At 40.8% G+C, this 26,566-nt stretch overlaps 1 protein-coding gene and 1 pseudogene across 3 annotated transcripts in view; both read left to right on the forward strand.

Annotated features, from left to right (window-relative positions):
- The window catches only part of RNF144B (ring finger protein 144B), a 92,118-nt gene that overhangs the window by 57,989 nt on the left and 7,563 nt on the right, over window positions 1-26,566 (forward strand). For all 3 annotated transcript variants that reach the window (XM_077770141.1, XM_077770142.1, XM_077770140.1), the window contains exons 4-5: window positions 6,805-6,865; window positions 26,182-26,386. In XM_077770141.1, the coding sequence (XP_077626267.1) occupies window positions 6,805-6,865; window positions 26,182-26,386 (266 nt within the window). The remainder of the gene's footprint in view (window positions 1-6,804; window positions 6,866-26,181; window positions 26,387-26,566) is intronic.
- LOC144236328 (large ribosomal subunit protein eL32 pseudogene) lies at window positions 10,327-17,746 on the forward strand (annotated as a pseudogene).

Consider the following 26,566-nt stretch of genomic DNA (forward strand, 5'->3'; position numbering starts at 1 on the left):
CAGCTTCTGACATCTTTTTCTTTTTTTTTTTTAATTATTTATTTCTAGGAGAGAGAGAGAGAGAGAGAGACAGCGTGAGCAGGGGAGGGTCAGAGAGAGAGGGAGTCACAGACTGAAACAGGCTCCAGGCTCTGAGCTGGCAGTCAGCACAGAGCCCGACGCGGGGCTCGATCCCACGAACTGCGAGATCATGACCTAAGCGAAAGTCGGACGCTTAACCGACTAAGCCACCCAGGCGCCCCATCTGACATCTTTTTCACTTTCCAGGAGGGCCCTGCCTTTTGGTTCCTGAGCAGTGACGCCCTCTTATCATCTCCCACAGGTTTCAGTATCCTGTATGTAGGGAAGGAGATGGGAGCTTGGTTAATACACTCAATGGGTGGATGTGCCACTTTTCTTTCTTTGGTAGAAAGGGCAGTTCTTACTTTCTGGGCTGAGATAGGAAACATTGGTAATTTTTGTACAAGTGTGATAAGGCACTTATCCATAAAACTGAGACTATTTTTTTTTTTTTATTGCCAGTATTTTTGCAAGTCATAGCACCTCAAAAATTGCCAAGGGCTTGACATGCTATAATGATCTCCTCGTGGTCAATTCCATCTTCAAGTATACTGGTCCCTTGTGTTCTTTGTTTAGTCTCTTTCATTTTTTTAGAGCAGCTGTAGCAGAAATAGGATTTAAAGGGCCAAACCCAATTAAAGACTAGGTTTTTATTTTTTTGTCTTCTGTCCTAGCTTTCTAGACCTTGACGAGAGGCACTTACCTGAAGCCCACCCCTACCTTCGATGTTTGAATCATTTCATTTTCCTGACTAAAAGACAATGTATATTTTAATCGCATATAATATTTTATATACAAAATATTGGCCAGTGGTCAATATCATGGGAACACACCACTTTCAGCATAAATGCTTCTCTGGCAAACAGGCCACTCTCTGCCCTCATTTTCTTCTTTGGTTTGTGTAAGGCTTATGTCAGTGTAGGTGGTGAGGCCTGCCCAGAAATTATGATCATACTAATGTAGTAAACGAGGTGTGCCTCACTTTTCATTTCTTTTAAAAAAATTTTTTTAGTGTTTTAAAAATTTACTTCTGAGAGAGAAAGAGAGAGACAGCATGAGCAGGGGAGGGTCAGAGAGAGAGGGAGACACAGAATCTGAAGTAGGCTCCAGGCTCTGAGCTGGCTGTCAGCACAGAGCCCGACGTGGGGCTCGAACCCACCAACCACGAGATCATGACCTGAGCCAAAGTCGGACGCTTAGCGGACTGAGCCACCCAGGCGCCCCTTTTAGTTTCTTCTCAGTTGCAAATATTAGATTATCCTGTTCACCACCACGTGTACCATGTGTACACCCCATGTCTAGGTGTATTCTGAGGGGCCTGGTTACACTTGGCTACAGTTGGAGTGGAATGGAAAAGTGGGGACTTTCAGCAAAGTAGGAACTGAGTCCTCAGGTTAATTTTTAGCAGAAAAAAAGATAGTGATTATGGTCAATTAGTAGCTTTTGTTCTTACTGTTCTGGTGTTACTGCTCTCGTTCTGTTAAAATGAAATGAAACTTATTTTATCTTTTAATTAAATTTTCTTTCTTTTTGGAAAGAATTTCTAGAATGATGAGGCTGAGAAAAAATGGTTTTTCATAGGAGGAGAGAGACATTTTTTTAATTTCTTGAATAGGCAGATTAATATATATTTCAAAGGAGAAATAGCAAAAAGACTTTAAATCAAAATAAGAATTTTTTCATTGCTGATCTGAGGCAGTCGTTCTCTTGATAGTTGAGAAGATACTTAGAAATGTTTGTTTCTACGGCTTGTGTGTGNCCATACTGACCTTAATAAATAAATGAATAATAAGTAAATGGGAGTGAAGGGACAGCTGCCTTTTAATTAATTAATTAATTGGATATTAAATTTACATCCAACTTAGCATATAGTGCAAAAATGGTTTCAGGAGCAGATCCCTTAATGCCCCTTACTCATTCAGCCCATCCTCCCCTACACAGCCCCTCCAGCCACCTTCTGTTCTGTATATTTAAGAGTCTCTTATGTTCTGTCCCCCTCTCTGTTTTTATATTATTTTTGCTTCCGTTCCCTTACGTTCATCTGTTTTGTATCTTAATTTCCTCCTATGAGGGAAGTCATATGATATGTCTTTCTCAGACTAATTTTGCTTAGCATAATACCCTCCAGTTCCATCCACCTAGTTGCAAATGGCAAGTTTTCATTCTTTTTGGTTGCCGAGTAATACTCCATTGTGTAGTGTGTGTGTGTGTGTGTGTGTGTGTGTGTGTGTGTGTATAAAACATCTTCTTTATCCATTCATCTGTTGATGGACATTTGGGCTCTTTCCATACTTTGGCTATTGTCGATAGTGCTGCTATAAACATTGGGGTGCAAGTGCCCCTTTGAAACAGCATTCCTGTATCTCTTGGGTTAATCCCTAGTAGTGCAATTGCTGGGTCGTAGGGTAGTTCTATTTTTAATTTTTTGAGGAACCTCCACACTGTCTTCCAGAGTGGCTGCACCAGTTTGCATTCCCACCAGCAGTGCCAAAGAGATTCTCTTTCTTCACATCCTCGCCAACATCTGATGTTGCCTGAGTTGTTAATGTTAGTCATTCTGACAGGTGTGAGGTGGTATCTCATTGCGGTTTTGATTTGTATTTCCCTGGTGATGAGTGATGTTGAGCATTTATTCATGTGTCGGTTGGCCTTCTGGATGTCTTCTTTGGAGAAGTAAGGGACAACTCTTTCTTATAGTAGAATTCTAATGAACAAATACAGAACGAAAGATAGAAATAGAAGATTGTCGTTAAGTAATTACCACAGTAATAGCTATTGTAAGCAAGAATTATCAATAGATACAGCAGTTAGTGGAGCAAAGGTATGATGAGAAACCGGATATTTGCAGAATCTCAAAATGTATCCCTACAAGAAACCTTTGCTGATTACAAAGGGTGGAGAAATTTGGTAGACACCCCCTTGACCAAGCTAAAAAGTCACTACCACCAGTAATGAGATGGGTGTCCTCATATACCTCCTGATGGCTTAACATCACTTCTGTGATATTCTTGCCAAAAATGCAAAGCCTCAACTGAATCACGAGAACACATCAGACAAACCCAAATCGGAGAACACTATACAACATAACTAGCCTGAACTCTTCAAACATATCAGGGATGTGAAAGTCGAAAACAAACTGAGGAATTGCCACAGATTGGAGAAGGCTAAGTAGAGACATGGCAAGTAAATGCAATCCAGGGTCTAGGACTCAGAAAAAAAAAAAAAAAAAAGACATAAGTGGGACAGTTTTTGACCTTTGAATAAGACTTGCAGGTTGTTTGTTTTGTACCGATATAAATTTCATTATTTTAATTATTAGCTATGGGACGCCTGGGTGACTTAGTTGGTTAAAGCATCCGACGCTTGATTTCTGCTCAAGTCTGATCTCACAGGTCATGATCTCACAGTTTGTGAGTTCGAGCCCCATATCGGGCTCTACGCTGACCACGCGGAGCCTGCTTGAGAATCTCTCTCCCCCTCTGTCTGCACCCCTCCCTCTCGAGCGTGCTCTCTCTCTCTCTCCCAAAATAAATAAATAAAAAATTAATTATTAGCCATGGTTATATAAGGTGTTAACAGTAGGAAAAGTTGGGAGAATGGGATATAGGAACTCTACCCAAGTTTTACAATTCTTCATGAGTCTAAAATTATTTCAAAATAGAAAAGTTAAAAAGGAACGTTCTGATATGATTTTGAACAATTTGGAATTTCTTTTTTGGCAGGAAGAGGAGAGTTATATATCACAAGACACCTCTTTATAATCTCTCCTGTTGGGGTTTCAGTTTTGCAATCAGTTTTAGAGTCATTGTGATTGTTCAGGGTTTTGTTTTGTTTCTAAAGCAGTAGTCCTTTAACCTGTGACGTGATAGAGCCTTTAATAATTATCCTCACATACTTATTTCCAGTTTTTAATTATAAAAAACCTTGCACAAGAGTGACTTATTCCAAATGGCAATGGAGTCAGGAGTTTAATACTTTGGACCATCTTGGTTTTTGTTGGTGTTGTTTCTAACAAGATCTGGCTGTCTCTAAAGCCATGGGTATAATAGAAACATTTTGGAAAACTTGTCTAATCTTAACATCCAAAAAATTGTAAGAACAGGAAATGGATTTTTTTTCCCCCTCAAGGAGAAGACTAAAAAAAAAAAACACACCTTATGTGTCTTTACTGCCTTCTCAGTAATTTAAGTTCCTTCAGGGGAGCTTGTGTGTCTCCTTTCCTCATCTGTACCCCAGGCTTCCAGCCAGTGCTGTACCGTTACTGGATCATCGAGCAGAATACGGACAAAGTGCAAATCTAAGTGGTGGGAGGCTGGGAAGAGAATGGTATGATGGAGCTAACCTTTTTTTTTTTTTTTTTAATCACAAATTTCAATAGAGAAAAAAATTTGATTTGCCCTCCTAAGGCTTAATTCCATAAAAATCGTTGGTCTCTAAAAAATGATAAATAGGAGATTCAAAGTAGAGTAAGAAACCAAAAAGAAAAAAAATTAGAGACCTCTGACTTCCCTGTTGGCAGTAATGTGTCCCATGATGAAATTTATCTTTCTAATTTAAAATTAAACATCCATCTCTACTGTTGTTGACTTTTCACTGCATTAATTTGTGTCACTTATTCAATTAGTGTTTCACCTGTGTCTAAAATACTTCATCTTCTGTTTGCTTTGTCTTCCAGAAACTGTATTTGACTCAGCTGTTACATAAATTACATGTCATTGAAAACAAACAAACAATTTTTAGGAGCTGACTTTGAGGGGTTTGAAGAAGTTCCTCATCAGTCCAGAAACTACTTTAGATGGAGGCGAATCGCATACAGGGCTGCCCCATAGAATTAGATCTTTTTTGGGTGTGGGGGTTGAAAATAAAGATAGATTCTCACTGAGGTCTCTTAGGCCCAGATGACAGCATCTTCAAGTCACCTTCGCCCAAAAGTTGAAGTAATATTAGATTATTTGTCCTCCAACTGCAGTGAATCAACAACTAAGTCAGGAACTGAATTCGGGCTCCTGAATGGCCCCCATGCCTTTGGCTGCTTGCGTCTTCTGTCTCCAACTCAGACGGTTTTTGATTTGTTTGTTTATTTTTTTATTTTTTTTAAATTTTGTTTGTTTGTTTTTGAGACACCTTTGTCTTTTAGGAAAGATGCCCAAGTAGTATTATAACAGATGAAACAAAACTGGCTTTCAGTGTAATGAAAGCCTAACCATACTTTTTTTTTTTTAAGTATAGTACAACACCCATCATATAAAATTAACCATAATTTTTTTTTTACAGTGATTGTTCAAGAGCTTTATTTAAGGCGCCAGATGAAAATGCAACCTTTTCCCCCTAGCTGGAGAAAAAATGTTATAATTAAATTAAATTAATGTTTTCCCATACTTGGAATGGAGAAGACCGAACTTGCCTATTTCGTGGTCCTTCATACATTTTGGCTAACTTAGTTAAATTCACCTGCAAAATAAACAAATTGATTTTTTGTGTATGGAGAAGAGGATCAGAGTTTGGATACCTTTAAAAAAATAGTATTATGTACAATTTTTAACGGCCTCATTTTTTTTTTTTTACTCTTGTTTTCTTAAAGTGGACTTCCTTTCATTATTTCAGGAACTTCCATCTAGATATATTTTATACCAAAGAATCTGGAGTCAGAATTGCTAAGGCTAAGACTGTGTCCTGTATCAACTTGCCAAGTGTTTAGAAGCCTAACATCACATCTTTTGCTTTTCTCAGTTATATATCTTTTAAGCAACGTCAATAGAGTTGACGTCAATGGAACTATTATTTTTAGAATGCCAGTTTAAGAGCATTTGGCTTTTCCTGCATCTGACTTTGAAATGCAATTTAAAAGGATTAATCTGAAATGTCATTTGGCCAGGTATGAATCATTGTCACTTACCAGTAAACCTTTGGGTTCATATTGTCATCTGAAATGGAGATAGAGGAGTCTAGCCACAAGAAATAGCTTTAGCATTTTAAGCATTTTCTTTCTTTTTAAAAAAAAAATGTTTATTTTTGAGAAAGAGAGAGAGCATGAGTGAGGGAGGGACAGAGAGAGGGAGACAGAAGATCAGAATCCAGCTCCATGCTGACAGCAGCAAGCTCAATGTGGGGCTTGAAGTCACAAACTGTGAGATCATGACCTGAGCTGAAGTTGGATGTTCAACCAACTGAGCCACCCAGGCGCCCCTTTAGCATTTTCTACCACAACATGGATGGCAATCAATGACAACCAAAGGCCCCATGAGGTGATTTTTTTGTCCAAAGGAATGTTTTTTATATTGCTTCAAAATTGCTATTCCCTAGGAGATGAATGAGGTTTTCATAATTCCTGAGGCACTATTTACCTGATCTTAGTTTTTAGGGTTCTAAAGCTAGGACTATAATCTTTTAAACATTTCTTAAATGAATGTGGAGAGAAGAGGAGCATCTTTCGTATATGTACACAAATAACTGGGGTGGTCCCAAAGCTTGGTTGACTGGTCTTAGTAGCTGCTGACAGAAGAACAGAAGGTGACCGGTGGGTCCTGTCGTGGTGCTTTGAGTAGCGACTCCCAGCCGTGGCAGGGGACTGGGGCCGATGTTGGAATTGCTCTTTGTGTTATCCTGTGAACTGGTGGGGAGGAAAAGCATTTGGAGAATCACTGCTATAAAGTAAGCCAGATGAGAAGGAGAGGTCGTAGAAGGCCGGAATTCTAGGCTCCACTGATGACCGAGACCTCATCTTTTTAATATCTCTGGTTTCAGATTGCCTGCTTGGTACCTGTGGACCAGCTTCAGCTTTATCAGCGGTTAAAATTTGAACGAGGTATGTACACGCGCGCCTGTCTATCCCGATGATGGGCTGGGGCTTTACACGTGTCATCTCCACACTTTCCTCCTAGGAAGGTCAGGGCACCTGTGGGCTGTCAACAGAGCCACAAGCGCACTCCAAAAGGGGAAAAACTCTAATTGCAACATGAAATTTCAGCTTTCTCAGCTGGAGGCAGAAAAAATGCAGTCGAGCAGGAACTAGAAGCTTCCTTATTTTGGTTGCCTTATATTTTTAATTTGGCTCATGTGAAGAGAGTTTCTGCAAAAGCTGGGACAGTTTCACAAAAGATCATGTTCCTTAAAATGGGTTTTACCACCCATTTTCCCCTCCTGAAGATCACTTCAGAATATTAATCGACCCAAACATTTTTACTGCTTCTTGTGATACTCACTCTTCATTCCTTTGAGACTAACAATCATAGTGATGGCTGAGTGTGTCCTTCTCATGCGATCTACAATGTATCGGATTCATTTTCCATCTCACTTTGGCCTTGGGGTAATTGATATGGCTTTTTTCTTTGTACTGAATTTTTATCTGTAGGATTCATTCATTCATTCATTCATTCACTCATTCGTCTTTTGGCTTTTCGCAGATCTTTTTTAAGGAATCCTTTTCCTCCTGTCACATCCTGTACATTCTTTTTTTTTTTTTTTTTTTTTTTTTTTTTTTTTTTTTTGAGAGACAGAGCATGAACAGGGGAGGGGCAGAGAGAGGGAGACACAGAATCTGAAGCAGGCTCCAGGCTCCGAGCTGTCAGCACAGAGCCCAACTTGGGGCTTGAATTCACAAACTGCAAGATTGTGACCTGAGCCAAAGTCAGACGCTCAGTCAACTGACTCACCCAGGCGCCCCAACACCCTGTGCATTCTTGAACTGAATGGTCTCTTTTTCCATATCTGAGACATAGGAGAAAATTGCTCCCCTAGAATGCAGAGTCTCATTGAGTACCCAAAATAAATTCTCATCCAGCATGAACACTCAGTTTTCTGATTGATAACTTTTAAATCTGGATGGTAAAGTCTAGAGGTGAGGGTAGGGGGGAAGAGGAACATTTACGTCTCAAGTGGCAGGAAGTTTGATAAACCCAATTACCTTTATCTCATTTAGTTTTTGCAGTTACCCTGACAGATAATTCTTAACATGAAAAAAGGAAACCATGCAGAACATGAGGGGGTAAGAGTAGACTGGAGGTGGGGTGGTGGGTCACAGCATGGCCCTCACTGCCTAGGACCAAGGTTTGGCTAGTTTCATAGGCTTTTTTTTTTTTTTTTTTTAAGCAAGAAGCCAAAAGCAGATTCATCTCTCCTGGCTAGATCATTTAACTACATTTTTAAGGCTGAAATACTAAGATGGAAGATACTAAAACATTTCTTGGACTAGATTACTCGAATCACATTTTTGCCTCATTGGAAGATGCAGAGAGTAGGTGTGAAAATAGGTGGTATGTTGTTGAACATAGAATCTGAACCAGCAAAGTCAGATGAATTTTAGGTTTGCTTGATAAAGACACAGCCCAATGCATCAGTCCTGTGTGGATTCTAAGCCAACTAGAGAAGTAAATGGTGGGGTAGTTTACATCTCCGATCTACCCATGTGGGCTGATGAAACATTATGGCCCAAGGTGCTGATTTATTGGGTGTGATAGCCAAAGATGATAATGTCAAACACCTAGCCTGCCAGCCTCCCACTTTATCCCAATATCCTATACTATAAAAATAAATTACTGTGGGAATGAAGACATTCCAACTGTTCATCCTACACATGGATGTGGCTGTAGCCAGTGCTGAGATTTAAGGACTCTTTTTTTTTTCTTTCTTTTTTTTTTTTTTTTTTTANTAGCTTGTTTCTTGAGGTAGCCCTTCCCACGTAACGTGAGCTTCAGCCATGCCCTTCTTTAGCATGTGTTGTCCAGTTCTGACTTCTAGAAAGATTGGCCAGTCACAGGCGGGACCCGGGGACCCGGAGCACAGTGAAGCGAGGCTTTAAGCAACGTTCTTGTCAGAGCAGGTGTGAACAGGACAGGCACACACCGGGCAGTCCTGATTTAAGGACTCTTACCTGGAGAAAGTCAAAGAAGTTAGGTTGCATTTTCAGTCTTCTTAAATGATGAGATCTGCCAGTCTCACTAGTCTTACTCAGTACCAGGGCTCAGCCCATTTATGGTATTCCCTTGGTCTGTACGCACCTCTTTTCTCTCATGCCACTGACCCCCTTGCGTGCCTGCAGCCCCGTCTGTCAGTGGTAGGCCCTGTTCCTCTCTGTTCACATTTTAAAAAATTTATTTCTGAGAGAGAGAGACAACGTGAGCAGGGGAGGGGCAGAGAGCGAGGGAGACACAGAATCTGAAGCAGCCTCCAGGCTCTGAGCTGTCAGCACAGAGCCCAACATGGGGCTCGAACTCACAAACCATGAGATCATGACCAGAGCCGAGGTCGGACGCTTAACCAACTGAGCCACCTAAGTGCCCCTCATTGTTCATATTTTACAGACTACTTACTAGCTAAAGTGTCCTTTTGTAATTCATGAGACAAATTCTAATAGTACTAGGAGTTAAAACTTTCTGTGAATTGACTCTCACTGCTGAATATAAGCATATTTCAAAAATAGTGGCAGAGCGCATGGGTGGCTCAGTCGGCTAAGTGTCTGACTTCAGCTCAGGTCATGATCTCAGGTTTGTGGGTTCGAGCCCCGTGTTGGGCTCTGTGCTGACAGCTCAGAGCCTGGAGCCTGCTTCAGATTCTGTGTCTCCCTCTCTCTCTGCTCCTCCCTCACATGCTGTCTCTCTCTCTCAACCTCTTTCTCTCTCAAACTTAAATAAACATTAAAAAATTAAAAAAAAAATAGTGGCTAAGAGCCTCGCTGGGAACACAGGCCCTACAGCTTCCCAGCTGTGTGAACTTGGACAAGATACTTAATTTGTGTACCTTGATTTCCTTGGCTGCAAAATGCAGATAATGTTGGTTCCCCTCTCGTGTCATTGGGTTGAGGATTAAAGGAAATAAAACATGTAAAGCACTTCCTTGAGTACTTCCTTTGTCAAAATACCAACAGTCGTTGATAATAAAAATACTAATGATTTAAGTGGAGCACCTTTCACACTGAAGCATCGGCAGCGTTCTCCTCTTAATCTCAAAATGGTATAATCTTCACATTCTCTAGGAAATATCCCCGTATTGAAATAGAGAATAAGATTATGTTGTTAGTGGGATTAGAAAATTTGAAGTTAATTGGCCACATTGTGTGTGTGTGTGTGTGTGTGTGTGTACACATACAGTCCTGAATTTGGACAAATTGATGACACATACGTGCCATGATAGTATCATACACAGTATTTCACTGCCCTAAAATTCGTCTAGGCTCCACATACTCCTCTCTTCCCACTAACTCCAGGCTACCACTGATCTTTTTACTGTGTCCATAGTTTTGCCTTTCTGGAATGTCCTATAGTTAGAATCATGCAATATGCAGCCTTCTCAGATTGGCATCTTTCAGTGAGTAGTACACACATAAGTGCTACATCCGTTTTATAGTAGGAAGAGCCTTGCTACATGGAAAACACTGCAGGACTCTCACTCTTCCCCGGATAGCTTGGATAGTTGTCCTCACACTTTACTTTGTGACTGGGACTTTTTGATGTTCTTGTAGTGTTCAGCCCTCTGATTGGCTAATTTATTCATCATACGTGTTAATATATTCGGTCTAGTTACAGTCATGTTGGGGAGGCCTCAGAGCCAGTCTAATAGGTAGTTTTGCATATCTTTGCTTCGATGCATTGTAAATTGATCAGATAGTTTTTACTCATACATGGAATTTATTGTTTCTCACAAGTTCCAGCTAGATCTCCTGCTACACATCCCATGAGTGGATAATGGATTTTATTATTCCTACTTAGTAGATAAAGAAAGTGAAGATTGGGAGCAGCTGAGACTTGGCCTAGCATCACATATGCTGTGTCTAAGCTTCCTCATCTATAAGTTGCATTTTAATTCCGTAACTTTTTATTAGGGTAATATGTATATATAAAACATAAAACTTAGCATTTCATCCACTTTAGGTGTACAGTTCAGTGGCATTAGGAACACACACAGAGTTGTGTAATCATCACTACCATCTGTTTATTACCCCAAGCAGAGACTGTGACCATTAAATAATAACTTCCCATTTCCCTTCACCCCCACCCCCACCCCCTGGCCCCTGCCAACTTGTACTCTGCTTGCTGTTCTGTAAATTTGCCTACTGTAGATTTTTCATTTCAGTGGAATTCTATAATTTTTCCTTTTGTGTCTGGCTTGTTTCGCTTAGTATAAGTTTTGAAGGTTCAAAACATTGTGGCGTGTATCAGAACTTCATTTCTTTTTATGGCTGAATAATATTCCACTGTATGTATATCACACATTTTGTTTATCCATTCATCTGTTGAAGGACACTTGGATTGTTTTTACCTTTTGCCTCTTGTGAATAATGCTGAGTGAACATTGGGATACAAGTATCTTTTTGTGTCCTCACTTTCAGTTCTTAGGGTTATATACCTAGGAGTGGAATTGCTTGGTCATATGCTAAATTCTGTGTTTGGTGTTTGGGGAACTGCCCAAACTCTGTCACTTAAATATAAATTTAACGAGACATTTTTACTATCATAAAGTATGGAACTACAGTTACATTTGGAAGTATGTTAAATCTGGTAATCACTTGGTTCAACTCCCTTGTTTTATAAGAAAGGAAAGCAAAGTCCAGACACATTTTGATCTGAGGTGATTTGCAAAGGCGATTTATAATTATTTATTTATTTATTAAAATTTTTTTAGTGTCTATTTTTGAGAGAGACAGAGTACAAGTGAGGGAGGGGCAGAGAGAGAGAGGGAGGTACAGAATCCGAAGCAGGCTCCAGGCTCTGAGTTGTCAGCACAGAGCCCAACACAGGGCTTGAACCCACAAACCATGAGATCATGACCTGGGCCAAAGTTCAGATGCTCAAATGACTGAGCCACCCAAGTGCCCCTTTTATTTATTTATTTTAAAGTTTATTTATTTTGAGAGAGAGAATGAGTGGAGGAGGCGCAGAGAGAGAATCCCAATTAGCCTCCACACTGTTAGCGCAGAGCGTGACATGGGGCTCGAACTCATGAACCATGAGATCATGACTTGAGCCAAAGTCGGACAGATACTTAACCAACTGAGCCACCTAGGTGCCCCTATAATTCTTTATAATCATTTCATGCGCTTCTTTGTTATCCATCCATGATAAGGAATTATTAGAAAAAGGCACTCCAAGTAAGAGTAAGTTTAAATTAATACAGTGTTACAAAATGGAATTTACTTGACTGGGATAATCTTTATCTAAATTGTGTACTTTGTTTTTATTCAATAGACCTCAAACTCAATATTTACCAGCTAGGTGACTTTGGGTTCTATGCCACAAAAATATTTTATGCGGAACTGCTGTTTACAAGGGGCTTTTGGGTTGCTTTAAACACTAATAATGTGAATCAGCTAAATGACTAACTTGTGGAAAGTAAAACTCACTGGCTGGGCTCTCAGAGTTATAGAGATTGTCGTTGCTCTGGAGAAAGGTAGAATCAGATCAGCGGCAGCCCTGTGTCTTAGTTATTCATGTTTCCATTAGTTTTGCCCAGTGTTTATTGCCTACCAAGTTCTCAGTTTTTAGTTTGACATCCCGTGTTTTAATTGTCCTCTGCTTTTTGTTACATATATGATTAGCTTGCCTTTTATAGCTTTGTTTGCATCTGAGTGTTTGTGGGGAAAAAAAATATTTTGAATAGGAAGAAGCCTAACTCATCACTGTTTACATAAAGTGGAGAAACGGCATTTGGCATGAATTGGTTATTCGATGAATCCACTTTCCTTCCATCTGTGACTTTCCGTTGGCCACTACTGTGTTTGTGGCTTTCCCTTTTTGTGTCAGTCTTCCAATATTAACAAAGAAAAGAGAATACTAAGTTTGGCATGTGTTAGTGATCACTGTTGTACTTTCTACTGGTTCTCAAAGCATATGCCTGATGATTAATGCTAGAATTTTGCTGGTAGCTCAAGTCTGCTTGGTCAGAGTCTACTTTTCAGAATTTTTTTTTTTTTAAATTGGGTTAAGATTTTTCCATCTCTAGTCCTTATACACTCTTCCTATTTTTTGTGACCCGTTTTTGCTTATTGTAATTGCACGTTGCTTCAAGTCCTTCATAGGTTGATGTGTCTGTTCGTGGCTATTTGTATTTTCAGAGTGGCTGGAAACTCTTAGAGATGGTGTCAGTGGCTCACTGTTCTCTGTCGGAAAAAGTAAAATAGGAATTTATTTTCCTGTTACCTGTTAATCCTACTGCATTCACTCATGTATTCACTCTCTACGTATTTGTGGACTCAGAATCTGTTGTGTGCCAGGGTCAGTTCCTGATGCTGCTGTAAGCTGCGGCCCCATTTTTCTCCGAAGCCCGTCTGTTCTCAGCATTTTTCACAAGCCTCCTTTCGTTGTGAGTCTCAACATTGAAGATGTGGCTCTTTGAGTTTCATCTCGCTCTTTTATTTGTCCACGGTGAAATGCTCTCAGCCCCTCCTTTATATTTAATCATTTAAGGTTTTATTACACCAGGGCTCTGTGTGTAGTTATTTGGTGTCTGTTAGTGTCTTTTTAAAATTAATTTTTAATGTTTGTTTATTTTTGAGAGAGAGAGCAAGCATGAATGGGGGAGGGGCAGAGAGAGGGAAGCACAGAATCTGAAGCAGCCTCCAGGCTTTGAGCTGTCAGACAGAGCCTAATGGGGGGCTCAAACTCCCAAACTGTGAGATCGATACCTGAGCCAAAGTCAGACGCCCAAGGACTGGGCCACCCAGGCACCCCGGTGTTTGTTTGTTTTGTTTTTTTAGGGCTATATGACACTTCCATGACCTTACTGTTAGTTCAGTTTTATTTTTCAACAGCTCCCATCTCTTACTAGTCATCTTCCTTTCATATTTTCTGATCCTAAGCCCATTCTTCTCATGCACGTGCACGCGCGCACACGCCAGTTCTCCCTCTGAGCCTGCTCTTCTTGTGCTTTGTGGTAAGTGTATGACTAAGTCTAGGGTTTCCTTACAAAGCTACTCTGTGCTTCCAGAGGCTAGCACTTTCTCCTCAGCATTCTGCCTCCTCTCCTTTACTGGCAGCTCTTTCTCGTGGGTCAGTTCTAGGTCTAAAACAGCGCCCTGTCGGCAGCTCAGCTTTCCTCTGAAAAACTAAAGTATCCACAAGAAAAGACATTGATCAGCAGGCAGGGTGATATTTCTACAGGGGCCACAAATGACAGGCACAGTGTGAAGTCCTGCGTCTCCCTGCGTGCACGACCATCCTCACCTTAACAGCTCGGGCTGTTACAGAGAATGTGTCAGTATTGTGTGTCTGTCACCATGTGCACTTGGTAAATTATTACTGTCATTATCGTTGTTGTGGTTCTTGTTATTCATCACTGCCATCACCCCGTCTTACTTTTGTCCCAGTTTTCTAAACCAGACAAAGAAAGCATCTTCTAGAATCCAGATCATACCTTGGACTGAGGGTAAAGCACAAGAATACCACTTTTGTCCTCTTTTCGTCTTAATCCGTATCTTTTTCAGCATGTTTCCATCCACATTGTCCTAGATGCTAAAGCATTGTTGTACGGTGTGCTCTTCCTCGAAGCATGAACCCGTCTTCTCCAAGATCCCTCCAACGAGATCATGACTTGCTGACCCAGAGCATTCAAAGTGGCCGCTCTAAAGAGAAAACGTTCCCATGCTGATAGTGGAAATGGAAATCTACTTCACATGATTATGTGTTTACTGGAGAATGGTATTCTAGGAGGAAAAAAGGCCAGGTCCCATCGCATACTCACAAACTATGGGTTATGCACACTCCTAGATTATTTGGGTCCTAATATGACAGTGTTAGACTGGATAACCTCAGAAGTTCTTTCCAGGTCTGAAATTGTGTTGCTTCTCCTCAGCAATCTTGACAGAGGGCTGCTGAAGGCCACGTTTATTTGAGTTTATTTACTATGGCAGATGTTAATTCTGATCAGTTTAGTTTAATTGCATTTTAACTATCTACAGAAGATCTTTGTTCTTTGGATATCAGAAAGCAAATTAACTTTGGCATAATTAAAAATGTGGAGGGTCATGAATGTTAAACTAGTTTGATTTATTTCAGCTGATAAATTAGCTCAGCTATATGGTGTTTCCCACAGTAATGTGAAATCATGGGAGATATTTTTCTGGCACAGTTTCACACTGACAGAGAATGAGAGAAACCCCACTCATGTTAGCTAAGAGAGCTTGCAATAGAATAAAGGCCAAGCTCTACATATGTAATGCTGATAGTTTCCAGTGGGGAAACCTGGGATCTTGAGATCAGGTTTCGAAAACTGAAAACAATCGCTGGGGTCAGACATGCTCCTTAGGGCTCATGGCAGTTTTTTTTTCTTCAAATGTTTCTATTTCTCAATAATTGTCAGAATACAGAAGTAGAAATAGCTTTACAGAGCATTTCCTGCCTTGCATAATTTCTATGAACAAGCAATCTTAAGACCAAACAGTCATGAAACTTTCCTTCAGCGATCAGTTTTAATTTTCGTAAGTAAATCCTGGCTCAAGTTTGTAAATTTGTCTGTCTCTGATGTAAGTATGTTACGTTTAATCACTGCTAAATCATGTCCATAGTAAAGTGTTGGAAGCATCCCTCGCCATGGATTTACGCAGGCCCCTGGGCTCTCTTTTTCTAGATTCTTGAACTTCCTCCCATCTCAGGGCTACACGAAGCTTTCATCACTGCCGATGCACACAAAATTAGCTGAATATGCATTGGTGCATTTTCCTCCAACTTTGGAATGACAGTTTGAATGGGGAAGAAACTAAATCTTGAACTTTTTGGACAAGTGTACATTTTCTTCATCTCCACGATCACAGTGTTTCCTAGGCCAAGCGCCAAGAGTTCTTGAATTCACACTAATAGTAATCAAACGTGTTTTTTAAAATTTCGCATTAACCCTGCACAGCTCCCCTCCCTTCAAGCTCCTCTCAGCTCAATGGGGTGGAGTCAGGCGTGAGGGGGCGAAGCTCTGGTTCATGGACATGACTTGGCTTTCACCTGGGGTCTATCAGTTGGTTCCTCTTTGGTGTGGGTTTAGGACTGCTAATATCTGATGCCGTTAGTGTTTTTTCCCTTAGGAAAAACTATTTGTGGTCCACTCTGTTACCTGATGGATAGAAAGCAAAATTGTGCTATTAATAACATATTGAAATTCTAACAATTTTTTTAAGTGTTTGTTTAGTTCTAGAGAGAGAGTGTGTACATGCACACATGTGAGCAGGGAAGGGGCAGAGAGAGAGGGAAAGAGAATCTCAAGCAGGCTCTGCACTGTCAGTGCAGAGCCCAATGTGGGGCTCAATCCCACAGACTCTGAGATCATGACCTGAGCTGAAATCAAGAGTTGGACACTTAACCATCTCAGCCACTCAGGTGCCCCTGAAATTCTAATTCTTAAAAAATAAAAATGCATCTTTTAGCCTCTATAGCTATTTACTTGTAGCTGGTCTTCTAGGAGCTGGGCGGAAGTGCAGTCTGAAGGGGAGGCGCTGTGCTCAGATACCTCTTCAGTGTCCTCTGGCCACACTTGCATGTGTGGATCCCTGTTCTGCTGTGGGTTGCTCTTCTCCCTGAGAGTCCGAGGCACCTTGTGCAAGAATCTCTCTGAGCAGTTACTTCTATTCTCTGGAAATACCTGAATGTAGGGCTGAGTAATACAGAACCTTGCTGTGTATACTGTCATTATCCTTCATTACCACGTGGAATTGATCTACAGATACCATTTCTTACACTTCTGTTATGTTCTTCATTCATTTATTCAACAAATACTGAGGTTCAGGAAGCTTTCTAGATCAGCGGTTGTCAGCTTGGGATGACTATATCCAACTGCATCTTTACTAGGAAATCCTGACAGTTTCACCTTCAAAATATGCTCCAAATTATCAGTACTTCCACTTCCAACGTATAATCCAGCATGTCATCTTGGATTAGATCACTACACTCTGTTGTCAGTCTGTGCCACCACCAGCTCCTCTCCCTACAGTAGCCAGCAGAATCTAAGAATGGCATTCATATCATGGCTCTCCCCTAATCACCTAATCACAGTGGCGCTCCCCGCTCTTCTTCCGCACTGCCTGCGAGGGTGGTGGCCGTCCCCTATTCGGCAGCATAGCAGCCCTGAGACCTCTGGTAAAGCCCAAGATTGTGACAAAGAGGACCGAGAAGTTCATCCAGCCTGAGTCAGACCAATACATCAAAATCCAGCACAACTGGTGGAAACCCAGAGGCATTGACGACATGGTGCACAGAAGATTCAAGGGCCAAATTTTGATGCCCAGCATTGATTATGGGAACAGCAAGAAAACAAAGCACATGCTGCCCAGTGGATTCCAGAAGCTCCTGGTCCACAATGTCAAGGAGCCTGAAGAGCTGTTGGTGGACCCCAAATCTCACCATGCGGAGATTGCTTACAATGTCTCCTTCCAGAACCGCAGAGCCATTGTGCAAAGTGCAGCCCAGCTGGCCATCAGAGTCAACAATCCCAATGCCAAGCTACACAGTGGTGAAAATGAATAGACAGCTATGTGCACGTCGTATTTGTATTATACTACAGGGGGGAAAAAAAGCCCTTCTCAGCATCCTTAGGCCTTATCGTCATCATCTGTAATCAGGTCCTTGATGACTGTGCCCACATTATGTCCTGTGACGCTCCCCTCTGATCACTTAGCTCCTTGTAAAATTGCCCTGCCTTATTACATGTGTAAATCTCTTCTTCTGCATAATTTGGATATAAACTGGAAATATTTCAAATCAAAACCATGTGTAGATTGGCTGCTTATTCATGGTTCTAACTTATTGACTTCAAGGTGGTTTTTTTGTTGTTGTTTTTGTTTTTTTTTTAATGTATGCAATACCTTTATGAAAAATATTTAAAGCTTCATTCAAAATATTAAAGAAAACTAAATGGAAAAGAAGAAATTAAATAAGAATACTATGTAAACTTCATGTGACTATCTCAACAGGTACAAAAAACCATTTCTTAAATTCAACAATCTGCACATGATAAAACCAAAGAAAACAGAAATAATTAAACATTTCTTAAACTTGATAACAAAAATGAATTAATGAATTAGACTTCAAGGTGCTTTAAAAAGACATGCAGCATACCAATCAAAATTGCACCAGCATACTTCTCAAAACTAGAACAAACTATCCAAAAATTTGNCAGCTATAAATAACTCTCAAAAGTGGAAGTAATGTTTGCTCAGTGTCATCTGGTTCTCACAGATGTAACAATCCCAGAGGCTTATCTCTAGCAATTCTAACCAAATTAATAGTTACCCAGTTGAGAGAGCAGAAAGTGTGCATTTGAGCTGAGAGGTCTCTGTCATAAGACAAAAATGAAGAAGGCAGAGGAAAAAAAAATCATTTAGGTATTTATTATATATTCAGGCTCAGAGGTATCAAAATACCTTTTCTTCTCATTCAAAAATCTCCTTTGTGAATTTCTACAGAAGGCTTATGTGTGCGGTTTGACTGCACGTGATAAATCTAGTCCTTTCTCCATCTCCAGAATGAGAATCTGAGTCACTGCTCCTCTGAATGTTAACTACTTGTTAACTTATTCAGCTCCTTTTGTTAACACAGAAATATAAAGCTGAGGGGACTGTCAGATTTGGATAGATTTGTCTTTTTGCCCCAGAATAGTTATTTACTCTGCTCTTAATGCTTTATCAAGAAGACAAAGGCATAACTTTTTTGGCAAGTGTCTTTTACATAATAACCAGAACAGTATATGTTTTTTTTTATTATTATTTGAGAGAGAGAGAGTGAGTATNCCACACTCCACGCTCAGTGCAGGGCCTGATACAGGGCTCAATCCCAGGACCCGGGGATCATTATCTGAGCCAAAATCAAAAGACACTCAACCAACTGAGCCACCCAGGCGCCCCACCAGAACAATATTTAAAAGCTGTGGGACAAGCTCAAGTACTTGTATAAAAAATATCTGTGCCCCAAAGCAAATGTTACATAAACACATGGTACTGTATTGCTACTGTGGGTGTCTCCTGTATTGATGGATTTTTCTCCAGCCTTTAATCATGTCAGATTCTACCTAGCAGCGCTTTCCTTATATTTAAATTCTTTAAAAGAATAGCTGGGGGCTCTGTTGGAGAGAAGTAATCAGTTTAAATTAGTAGGTATCTGTTCTATGTTTTTTCCGCATGACCCTTTGTATTTGAAAAGGAAAAAATTTCCATCTGCTGGGTGGTCAGGAATGTACTGACTGCATCCCATGTGACTGGCATGGGGGTTTGCTTAGAAGTATGGTGGGGAGATTCAGAAATATGTGCTTGCTCTACATACACACACCTGCTGTGGTGCTGAGCGAAAGCAACAGCCTGTCCTCCAGGAGAGCCCTCACTGGAGTCGATGATCCCAGACAGAGGTACAAGAAGCAATTAAATAAATAAATAAAATAAACTAGAATATATAGCCAAATAGCAAACACTCTTTATTTTTTTTAATGTTTATTAAAAAATAATAGGGGAAGAGAGACAAAGCACAAGTGGGGGAGGGGCAAAGAGAGACACACACAGAATCCAAAGCAGGCTCCAGGCTCTGAGCTGTCAGCACGGAGCCTGATGCGGGGCTCGAACCCACAGACCGTGAGATCATGCCCTGAGCCAAAGTCAGATGCTTAACCGACTGAGCCACCCAGGCGCCCCAGCAAACACTCTTTAGAAGATGTGTGCCCATGGGAGATGCTTCAGATGGAAGTTCCGACCTGTATGCAGGGTGTTCAGGAGGGAGGAGAGGCTGGTCGGCAGATATGGCTGTAAGCACTGTCGCTGTTGTTTCCATTTCTCTTCTCGTGCTGAGTTTCCCACTCGGCCCTGGGGTGCCTCACGCTTGACTATGCTGAAGGTGGGTCTACACCTTTATGTTTTTACTCTGAGTTTGGACAATGTTCAGGGATGTGTTGGCAAACAGATTTTTTGGGGGGTAGGGTGGGCACAGGCTCTGATTTATAGCATTTGCCACTTTCTGTGGTGCAGATGCTTTCACTGGGGCTGATTTCTCAAGTGGCCGCTTCATGTGATGTCACTGAAGGCAGGGCTGGGACGAGCTGGAGTGGGTTGTAAGTGGGCAAGATCCCACTTCAGGAGGTGACTACCAGTGTCCCAGCTGAGTGTTTCCTTGAGCACAGAATCTTTACTCCAGTATCTGGAAGGAGACTCTTCTTTCCCTTCTATGCCTTCCTACCTCTGGCTGCCTACAGAGTTGCTGTTATAGGGACTGTTTTCTTGTTTCCATCTCTGCCTATGTGGTGCTTTAGCTCTTTCTAACTTAATTTCTTTGTGTTTTATCTCAGCGTATGCCATCTGCCTTGTACTGTGATCAGGAGGGACCAGTTTTACCTCCTGACTAGAGAGCTCATTAAAAGGGGAAACTTCATTGTGGATACTTGGATAAAAAAAGCATAACATATTTCTGTATTAAAAAAACCTTTCTGTATATCAGACATTCCTTACCTCCACCCCTAAGAGTTGCTCACATTTATTTGTTAATAATTTCATTTATGTTACCTTCTGAGGTACAATGTCAGTTATCACATTGCTTGTGTTTTTTTACATTTTCTTAATTTGAACATCTCTGGTTATTTTCACACTGAGTTTTCTGAGAAGCAAACCTCTGTTTTCTTTTTTTTTTTAATGTTTATTTCTTTATTTTGACACAGAGAGAGAGAGAGATAGAAAGTGAGCAGGGCAGAGGGAGAGGCAGAGAAAGAATCCCAAGCAGGCTCCACACTGTCAGTGCAGAGCCTGATGTGGGGCTCAAACTCACAAATTGTGAAATCATGACCTGAGCCAAGATCAAGAGTGAGACGTTCAACTGACTGAACCACCCAGGTGCCTGGCAAACCTGTATTTTCATCTCTTTGAGAACCCACGGTCCCTAAAAGGTACCTGAAATTGATCAGTTGTTGAATGACCAATGAGTAATAGACATTTCCCTAATTTTCAGACTTATCATCACAAGACATGAAGCCAAAAGAAGTTTGAAATCATTCAAGTTAAAATGAGACTGAGACTTAGTCATGGCAAGGGTTGTATAAATAAGTCAAACATGGGAGAAATCTGTGGGAGAAATGGTCTTAGACACCATTCATAGATGGGACCAAAGAAAGCAGTTTTGATGCCAGAGGAGAAGGAAGGTTTGGGGAAGAAAATAGGCCAGTGCTTTATGGACGAGCAAGTTATAAGAGAATCAGATACAAGATGGATTAAGAAACATTTACTGGATATGAGTAGGAGAGGGCAATTATAACCTTTAGAAAGCAGTTTATTAATGAGTTGGGAATAAAAACTTTATCTTAGAGACTGAAGGAGGTTAGGAGGGGATAGGAATGAGAATCAGTGAATGTGCATCACTCATCCAAGGACTGAGATGAGCTAAGAAGTGAAATGGATGTTAGGTACAGGGAGACAGTACGTAGGGTTCCAGAAAGGGTAACTATTATTCATTTTGAAGTTAGAAAATTTTTTCATTGTCACTCTTATAAGCGACACTTCATAAAGGAGGTTTAATTTTGAAAGTGTGTATTTAAAGTTCCATGTTTTGCTAAGTTGATGTCTTTCTAAGTGTAGAGGCCCATTATTGAGGTAGGTGGAGATCTAGGGTCTAACATAGATCATAAGATACTTTCAACACCAGGACTGGTATTGGATGATTTTAGTGTACTGTGTCCATCTGCTGATGAGAGTACTAGAAGAGAATGGAAAATAGATCTCTTGCAAGGCAATTCAAGATGGTATTAGTAGTGTACATACTGTAAGTCAGTTTGCAGAGGAGTATATCTAACTTTTGGAAAAACCAAGAATGAGTGCTTTAAATCAATAGGTAGTATATCAGGTAGTATCACAATACTGATTCAGGTATTTTACAGCAAGTAAATAAAAAAAGTTGCCCTTGCCTCCAATCTGGAGAGAGAAAGGCCATTTCCATGAAATGAATAGAGCTCAGCAATGAACAAGATGCTGATTCTGTGACATCAAAATTAAGACAAGTACATAGTAGGTCCTTGAATGAAGGTCCTTTAAGAATGGGCAGTCTATAATTAGGTAAAGAAGAGAGAGGGTTTTTAGGAGGAAGGAAAAACATAGAATGAGAATTGTATATATGGAAAAGAATGTGAGACAAATGGGAAATCTTAAATATGTTTCAGTGTTACAAAAAGTAGATGATTTTCCAGGGGACAGCTTAGAGGCAGAGTTATTATATTAGTCTCTTGTTCATAGACCAGATTGATGGTAGCCTTTTCAAACTAGCTTCTAGGGGAGCCTGGGGAGCTCTGTTGGTTAAGCCTCCAACTCCTGGTTTTGGCTCAGGTCATGATCTGATGGTTCATGGGATTGTGCCCCGAATCAGGCTCTGTGCTGCTTGAGATTCTCTCTCTCCTTCGCTTCCTGTCCCTCCTCCCAACCCTCAATCATGTGCACATGCTCTCTTTCTCAAAATAAAGAAATGTAAAAAGAAAAACAAATACCTAGCTTTTAAAAATTATAAAAGTAGTATTTGCTCCCATTTTTTTTTAAATTCAAGGATAACTGTTTTTATGTTCCTCACATATTCTTCTGAAAATGTTTTAATTTTTTTAAAAATGTATTTATTTTGAGAGACAGAGACAGCAAGTGGGGGAGAGAGAATCCCAAGCAGGCTCCTTGTTGGCAGTGCAGAGTGCAAGGTGGGGCTTGATCCCACAAACCACGAGATCATGACCTGAGCTGATATCAAGAGTTGGATGTTTAACTGAATGAGCCACCCATGCACCCCTGCTTTTTTTTTATGGTTTTTTTTTTTTTTGAGAGAGCAAACATGAGTGGGGGAGGGGCAGAGAGAGAGATGGAGACAGAATCGGAAGCAGGCTCTGGGCTCTGAGCTGATCGCAGAGAGCCCAATGTGGGGCTTGAATTCATGAACCATGCAATCATGACCTGAGCTGAAGTTGAATGCTTAACTGACAGCCACCCAGGTGCCCCTGATTTTTTCTTTTAGGTTTATTTATTCATTTTGAGAGGGGGGGGTGGGGGGGGGGGGGGAGGGAGAGAATCCCAACCAGTCTCCACAGTGTCAGCACAGAGCCCACCCTGGGGCTCAATCCCAGGAACTGGGAGATCACGACCTCAGCCAAAATCCAGAGTCTCACGCTCAACCTGAGCCACCCAGGCACCTTCTTCTGAAAGTGTCAAAACACATTATTTTTAAACATATTTTTATATGTACATATTTTTATAAACATGTTTCATTTATATCTTCCTGAATGTGCATTTTTGAATTGGTAATATTTCTTTGGGATCTTTCCATATTGTCACGTTTGAGTCACCTCATTTTAAAGCTGCATAGTGTTCAACTATGTGGATGTACATTACTTGTCTGCTGAACTACACAAAAACCTTATGGGTCTGGCACAGTGTGTTAACCTTTTTAAAAAACCTTTAATAATAAAAATAAATTTTTATTATGGTAGTTACGGTTCTCTGCAGGACGATATGTGTCGTGGGTATTTTCTTTCTATTTGCATACACACATTTCCATGCACCTCACCTACAGAAATGATAAAATCATTGCATTGGAAAGGACTTTGAAGGTCACTTGGAAAGGCAGCTTTCGTCCCCTTTGTACCATATGTACCCTGGGAGGTACGGTCCTTGTTGGAACTGGACATTTGCTCACTATTGCTAGAGGTGGCCTTCCCACTGGAGATGCTTTCATCCACAAGGAGCAGAATGGCCGACTTAGAAGAGCCTTCAACAGCAAGAGCACTGAAGTACCTCACACACAGGAAATCCAGAGGTCAGTGGTTGCAGGTTTGGTCGAAGAAGTGGCTCGACTGCTCCAACTCACGTAGGTTTCCCGTCAGAGTTTTCCCAGATCATGCTCCTGGACATCCCAGCTTCAGGCGGTTGTGTTCAAAGGCAGCTGCACCGAAGAGCAATTTCTGTCCACACGTCAGAAAGGAGATCTCGTCCCAGAAGCCTCATGTGAGACCTCCCCTCCCATCCTTTTGGCCAGAACCATGTCACGTGACCAAGCTATGGACGTGCTAAATGCTGGGAAAGCGAGCATCAGCAGTGTTCTGTGTCTGAAGAGAATGATGAGTGTTCTTGGCTGGTTGAAAGGGGTTGGGCAGATATTGAGTAGATACTCTAGAGGTGGCTAGAGTGGCCAGTATCACTTTTGGATAGAGTAAAAATCTATTTCTTGGTAACCCCACTTTGGGTGTTTGTTAAGCTTTATAAGCTATCTTTAAAGAACAAGACTTACAGCGAAATAAATACGTAGAAAGCTATAATGTCTCCCACTGGTCCCTTCCTCCACACTCTGTAACCAAGTGGAGAAAAATACACAGGATCACTGTTTCCTGTGGCTCACACTTTCCCCCTGCGTTTTGCATTAGACTCTATCGGCTGCATTGCTTCCTAAGGTTTTTTCCTTATGGGAATTAATCAAAATTGAACTGCTCCCATGTTTATTGATTCTGCTACTACTGTGGCATCCCAGCTCCCTGAAATAATTCGTTGGTAGAAATAAACAGGTCAGAAAGTCTACCAAATAATTTGGATTAGAGTTCTGTGGACAAGTTGATCTTTGTATCATTTTAGGTTGATCTGCAGGGATGCTATAAATTTAACTATGACATATATCTTTTTTTCCTTTTCATTCATTATCTTCATACTTTTCAAAGACCCCTGATTTAGAATAGGTGATAAATCGGTATGTGATGTGGGAGTCCTTAATTCTAATTTATATACCAACCTTCATTTCTTTGGGCTTTAATGTTTGTGGAGCAGTTATAAGAGTTTGAAAGAAAATATAAATGGTATGGAAATAAAGGGTCAAGACCTTGGAGCATATGTGTGTCACTGTCCCCTTGACTCTTCAACCAGGCTGTCCCAAAGTTTTAGGGACTTCTCAAGGATCCATCTCTCTTGGGGTCTGAGGACCTATGAGTCATAGGCTTCCCTTTTCTCATTATGTCTGGCCTATCATTCTCGAACCCCAACTCCCCCAAATTATTAGATAAGAAACTGTGTAAGGATGCTCTTTTTGAATAGTGAGCATAGATCTGATTGTTACATTTTCTAGATGAAAGATTAATGGAGACAGTGTTTGCTGGAACATTTTGGACTTATTTCCCTTAATACTGAATTTGTAAAATTATCACCTTTAAAACTAAGCTCATACTTAATGCCTACATTTCCTTTGTGCTCCATTCTGAGGGTCCGTTTGCCTCCTGTGTGGAAATTTCCAAGAATCACAAGCCTGGGGAGATTTGAAACTGGAATCCCATCAGCTTAAAATTTGCAAAATACATTGGTTCAGAGAATAAAAAAGGACCCCTCAACTCCTCAGATAACATCATTTTCCCAAGATATGTTCCCTTAAAGGTCACATTATATGATAAGATCATGGGGTCTGTTATGGAATAGAAAATAGAAAACTGAATAAGATTTGTTCATTTGAATAGAATGACAGTGGGCTTAGCCCCAACTCCATATGCTTTCCTACAGGTCACATGAGTCTAGCCTATGTGGAGTGTATAACTATCATTTTATGGTCCATGAAAGACCATACATTTTGTGTATAGGGCATGTGAATCTTTTACAAATGTCTCTAACTATCATATGGTAGGATATGCTACAGAATATCCAAATTGACAGGTAATTGGACTTCTTGGCTAAGCCATACCAGACGATCTTCGGTCCCTAAACTATTCTATTTCTTCCTTGCTCTTCCACTTCCTTCTAAGAAACCGAAGAAACTTCACTACTTCTTTCTCAGTGCCTAAAAGGACAAAATTCTTTGTGGATATTTTTCTTTTCTTTTACCTTGGTAGGTCCTTCAGGTCCAATTTTCCTCTAAGATGATACCCAAAATAATTATAAAAGGGACTTGAGATGTTGGCCTACTTTGAGTGCCGAACAAACGGTGAGAAGTATTCCAAAAACAATTGCAAATTTTGGTTGCCCTTATTTGTTCAGAAGGGCATTCCATTAGTACCTACTATGAGAAAGGCGGCAGGGCTGAGTGACCTTTTACGTGTGGATCCATTCTGAAGACAATCGTAGAAATAACTGCCCCTGAGTGTACCAAGCTTCCGTAGGTGTCAGCCTATAATAGAAACATGAAGGGGGGAAACCCCCAAGCCTACGTGCAAGACAGATAAGCCATCACATTTTCTTTTTTTATACTTTAGAAGTTCACCTGGACCCCTGCCGAACATGGTGTCCTGTCGCAGACTGTCAGACAGTGTGCCCCGTTGCATCAAGTGACCCAGGGCAGCCAGTACTGGTGGAGTGTCCTTCTTGTCACCTGAAATTCTGCTCGTGTTGCAAGGATGCTTGGCACGCGGAAGTCTCCTGTAGAGATAGTCAGCCTGTTGTCCTGCCGACTGAGCACGGGTAAGAAGGGAACCGGCCTTTGGGATTATTCACTAGTTTTCTTAGAAACCCCAAATATGTCACTTGGCAAAGGACTTAACCTGGTGATGGGATGTAGAGATCAGTCATTTCCCTGTGGAACTTCCCTGAGAAGTGTCTCGGAATTGGTAAGTTGTTAACAAAGAATAATGGAAAAAGCAT

Source organism: Crocuta crocuta, unplaced genomic scaffold (assembly GCF_008692635.1).
Source record: "Crocuta crocuta isolate KB4526 unplaced genomic scaffold, BGI_CrCroc_1.0 scaffold24, whole genome shotgun sequence".
NCBI classification, from domain to species: Eukaryota; Metazoa; Chordata; class Mammalia; order Carnivora; family Hyaenidae; genus Crocuta; species Crocuta crocuta.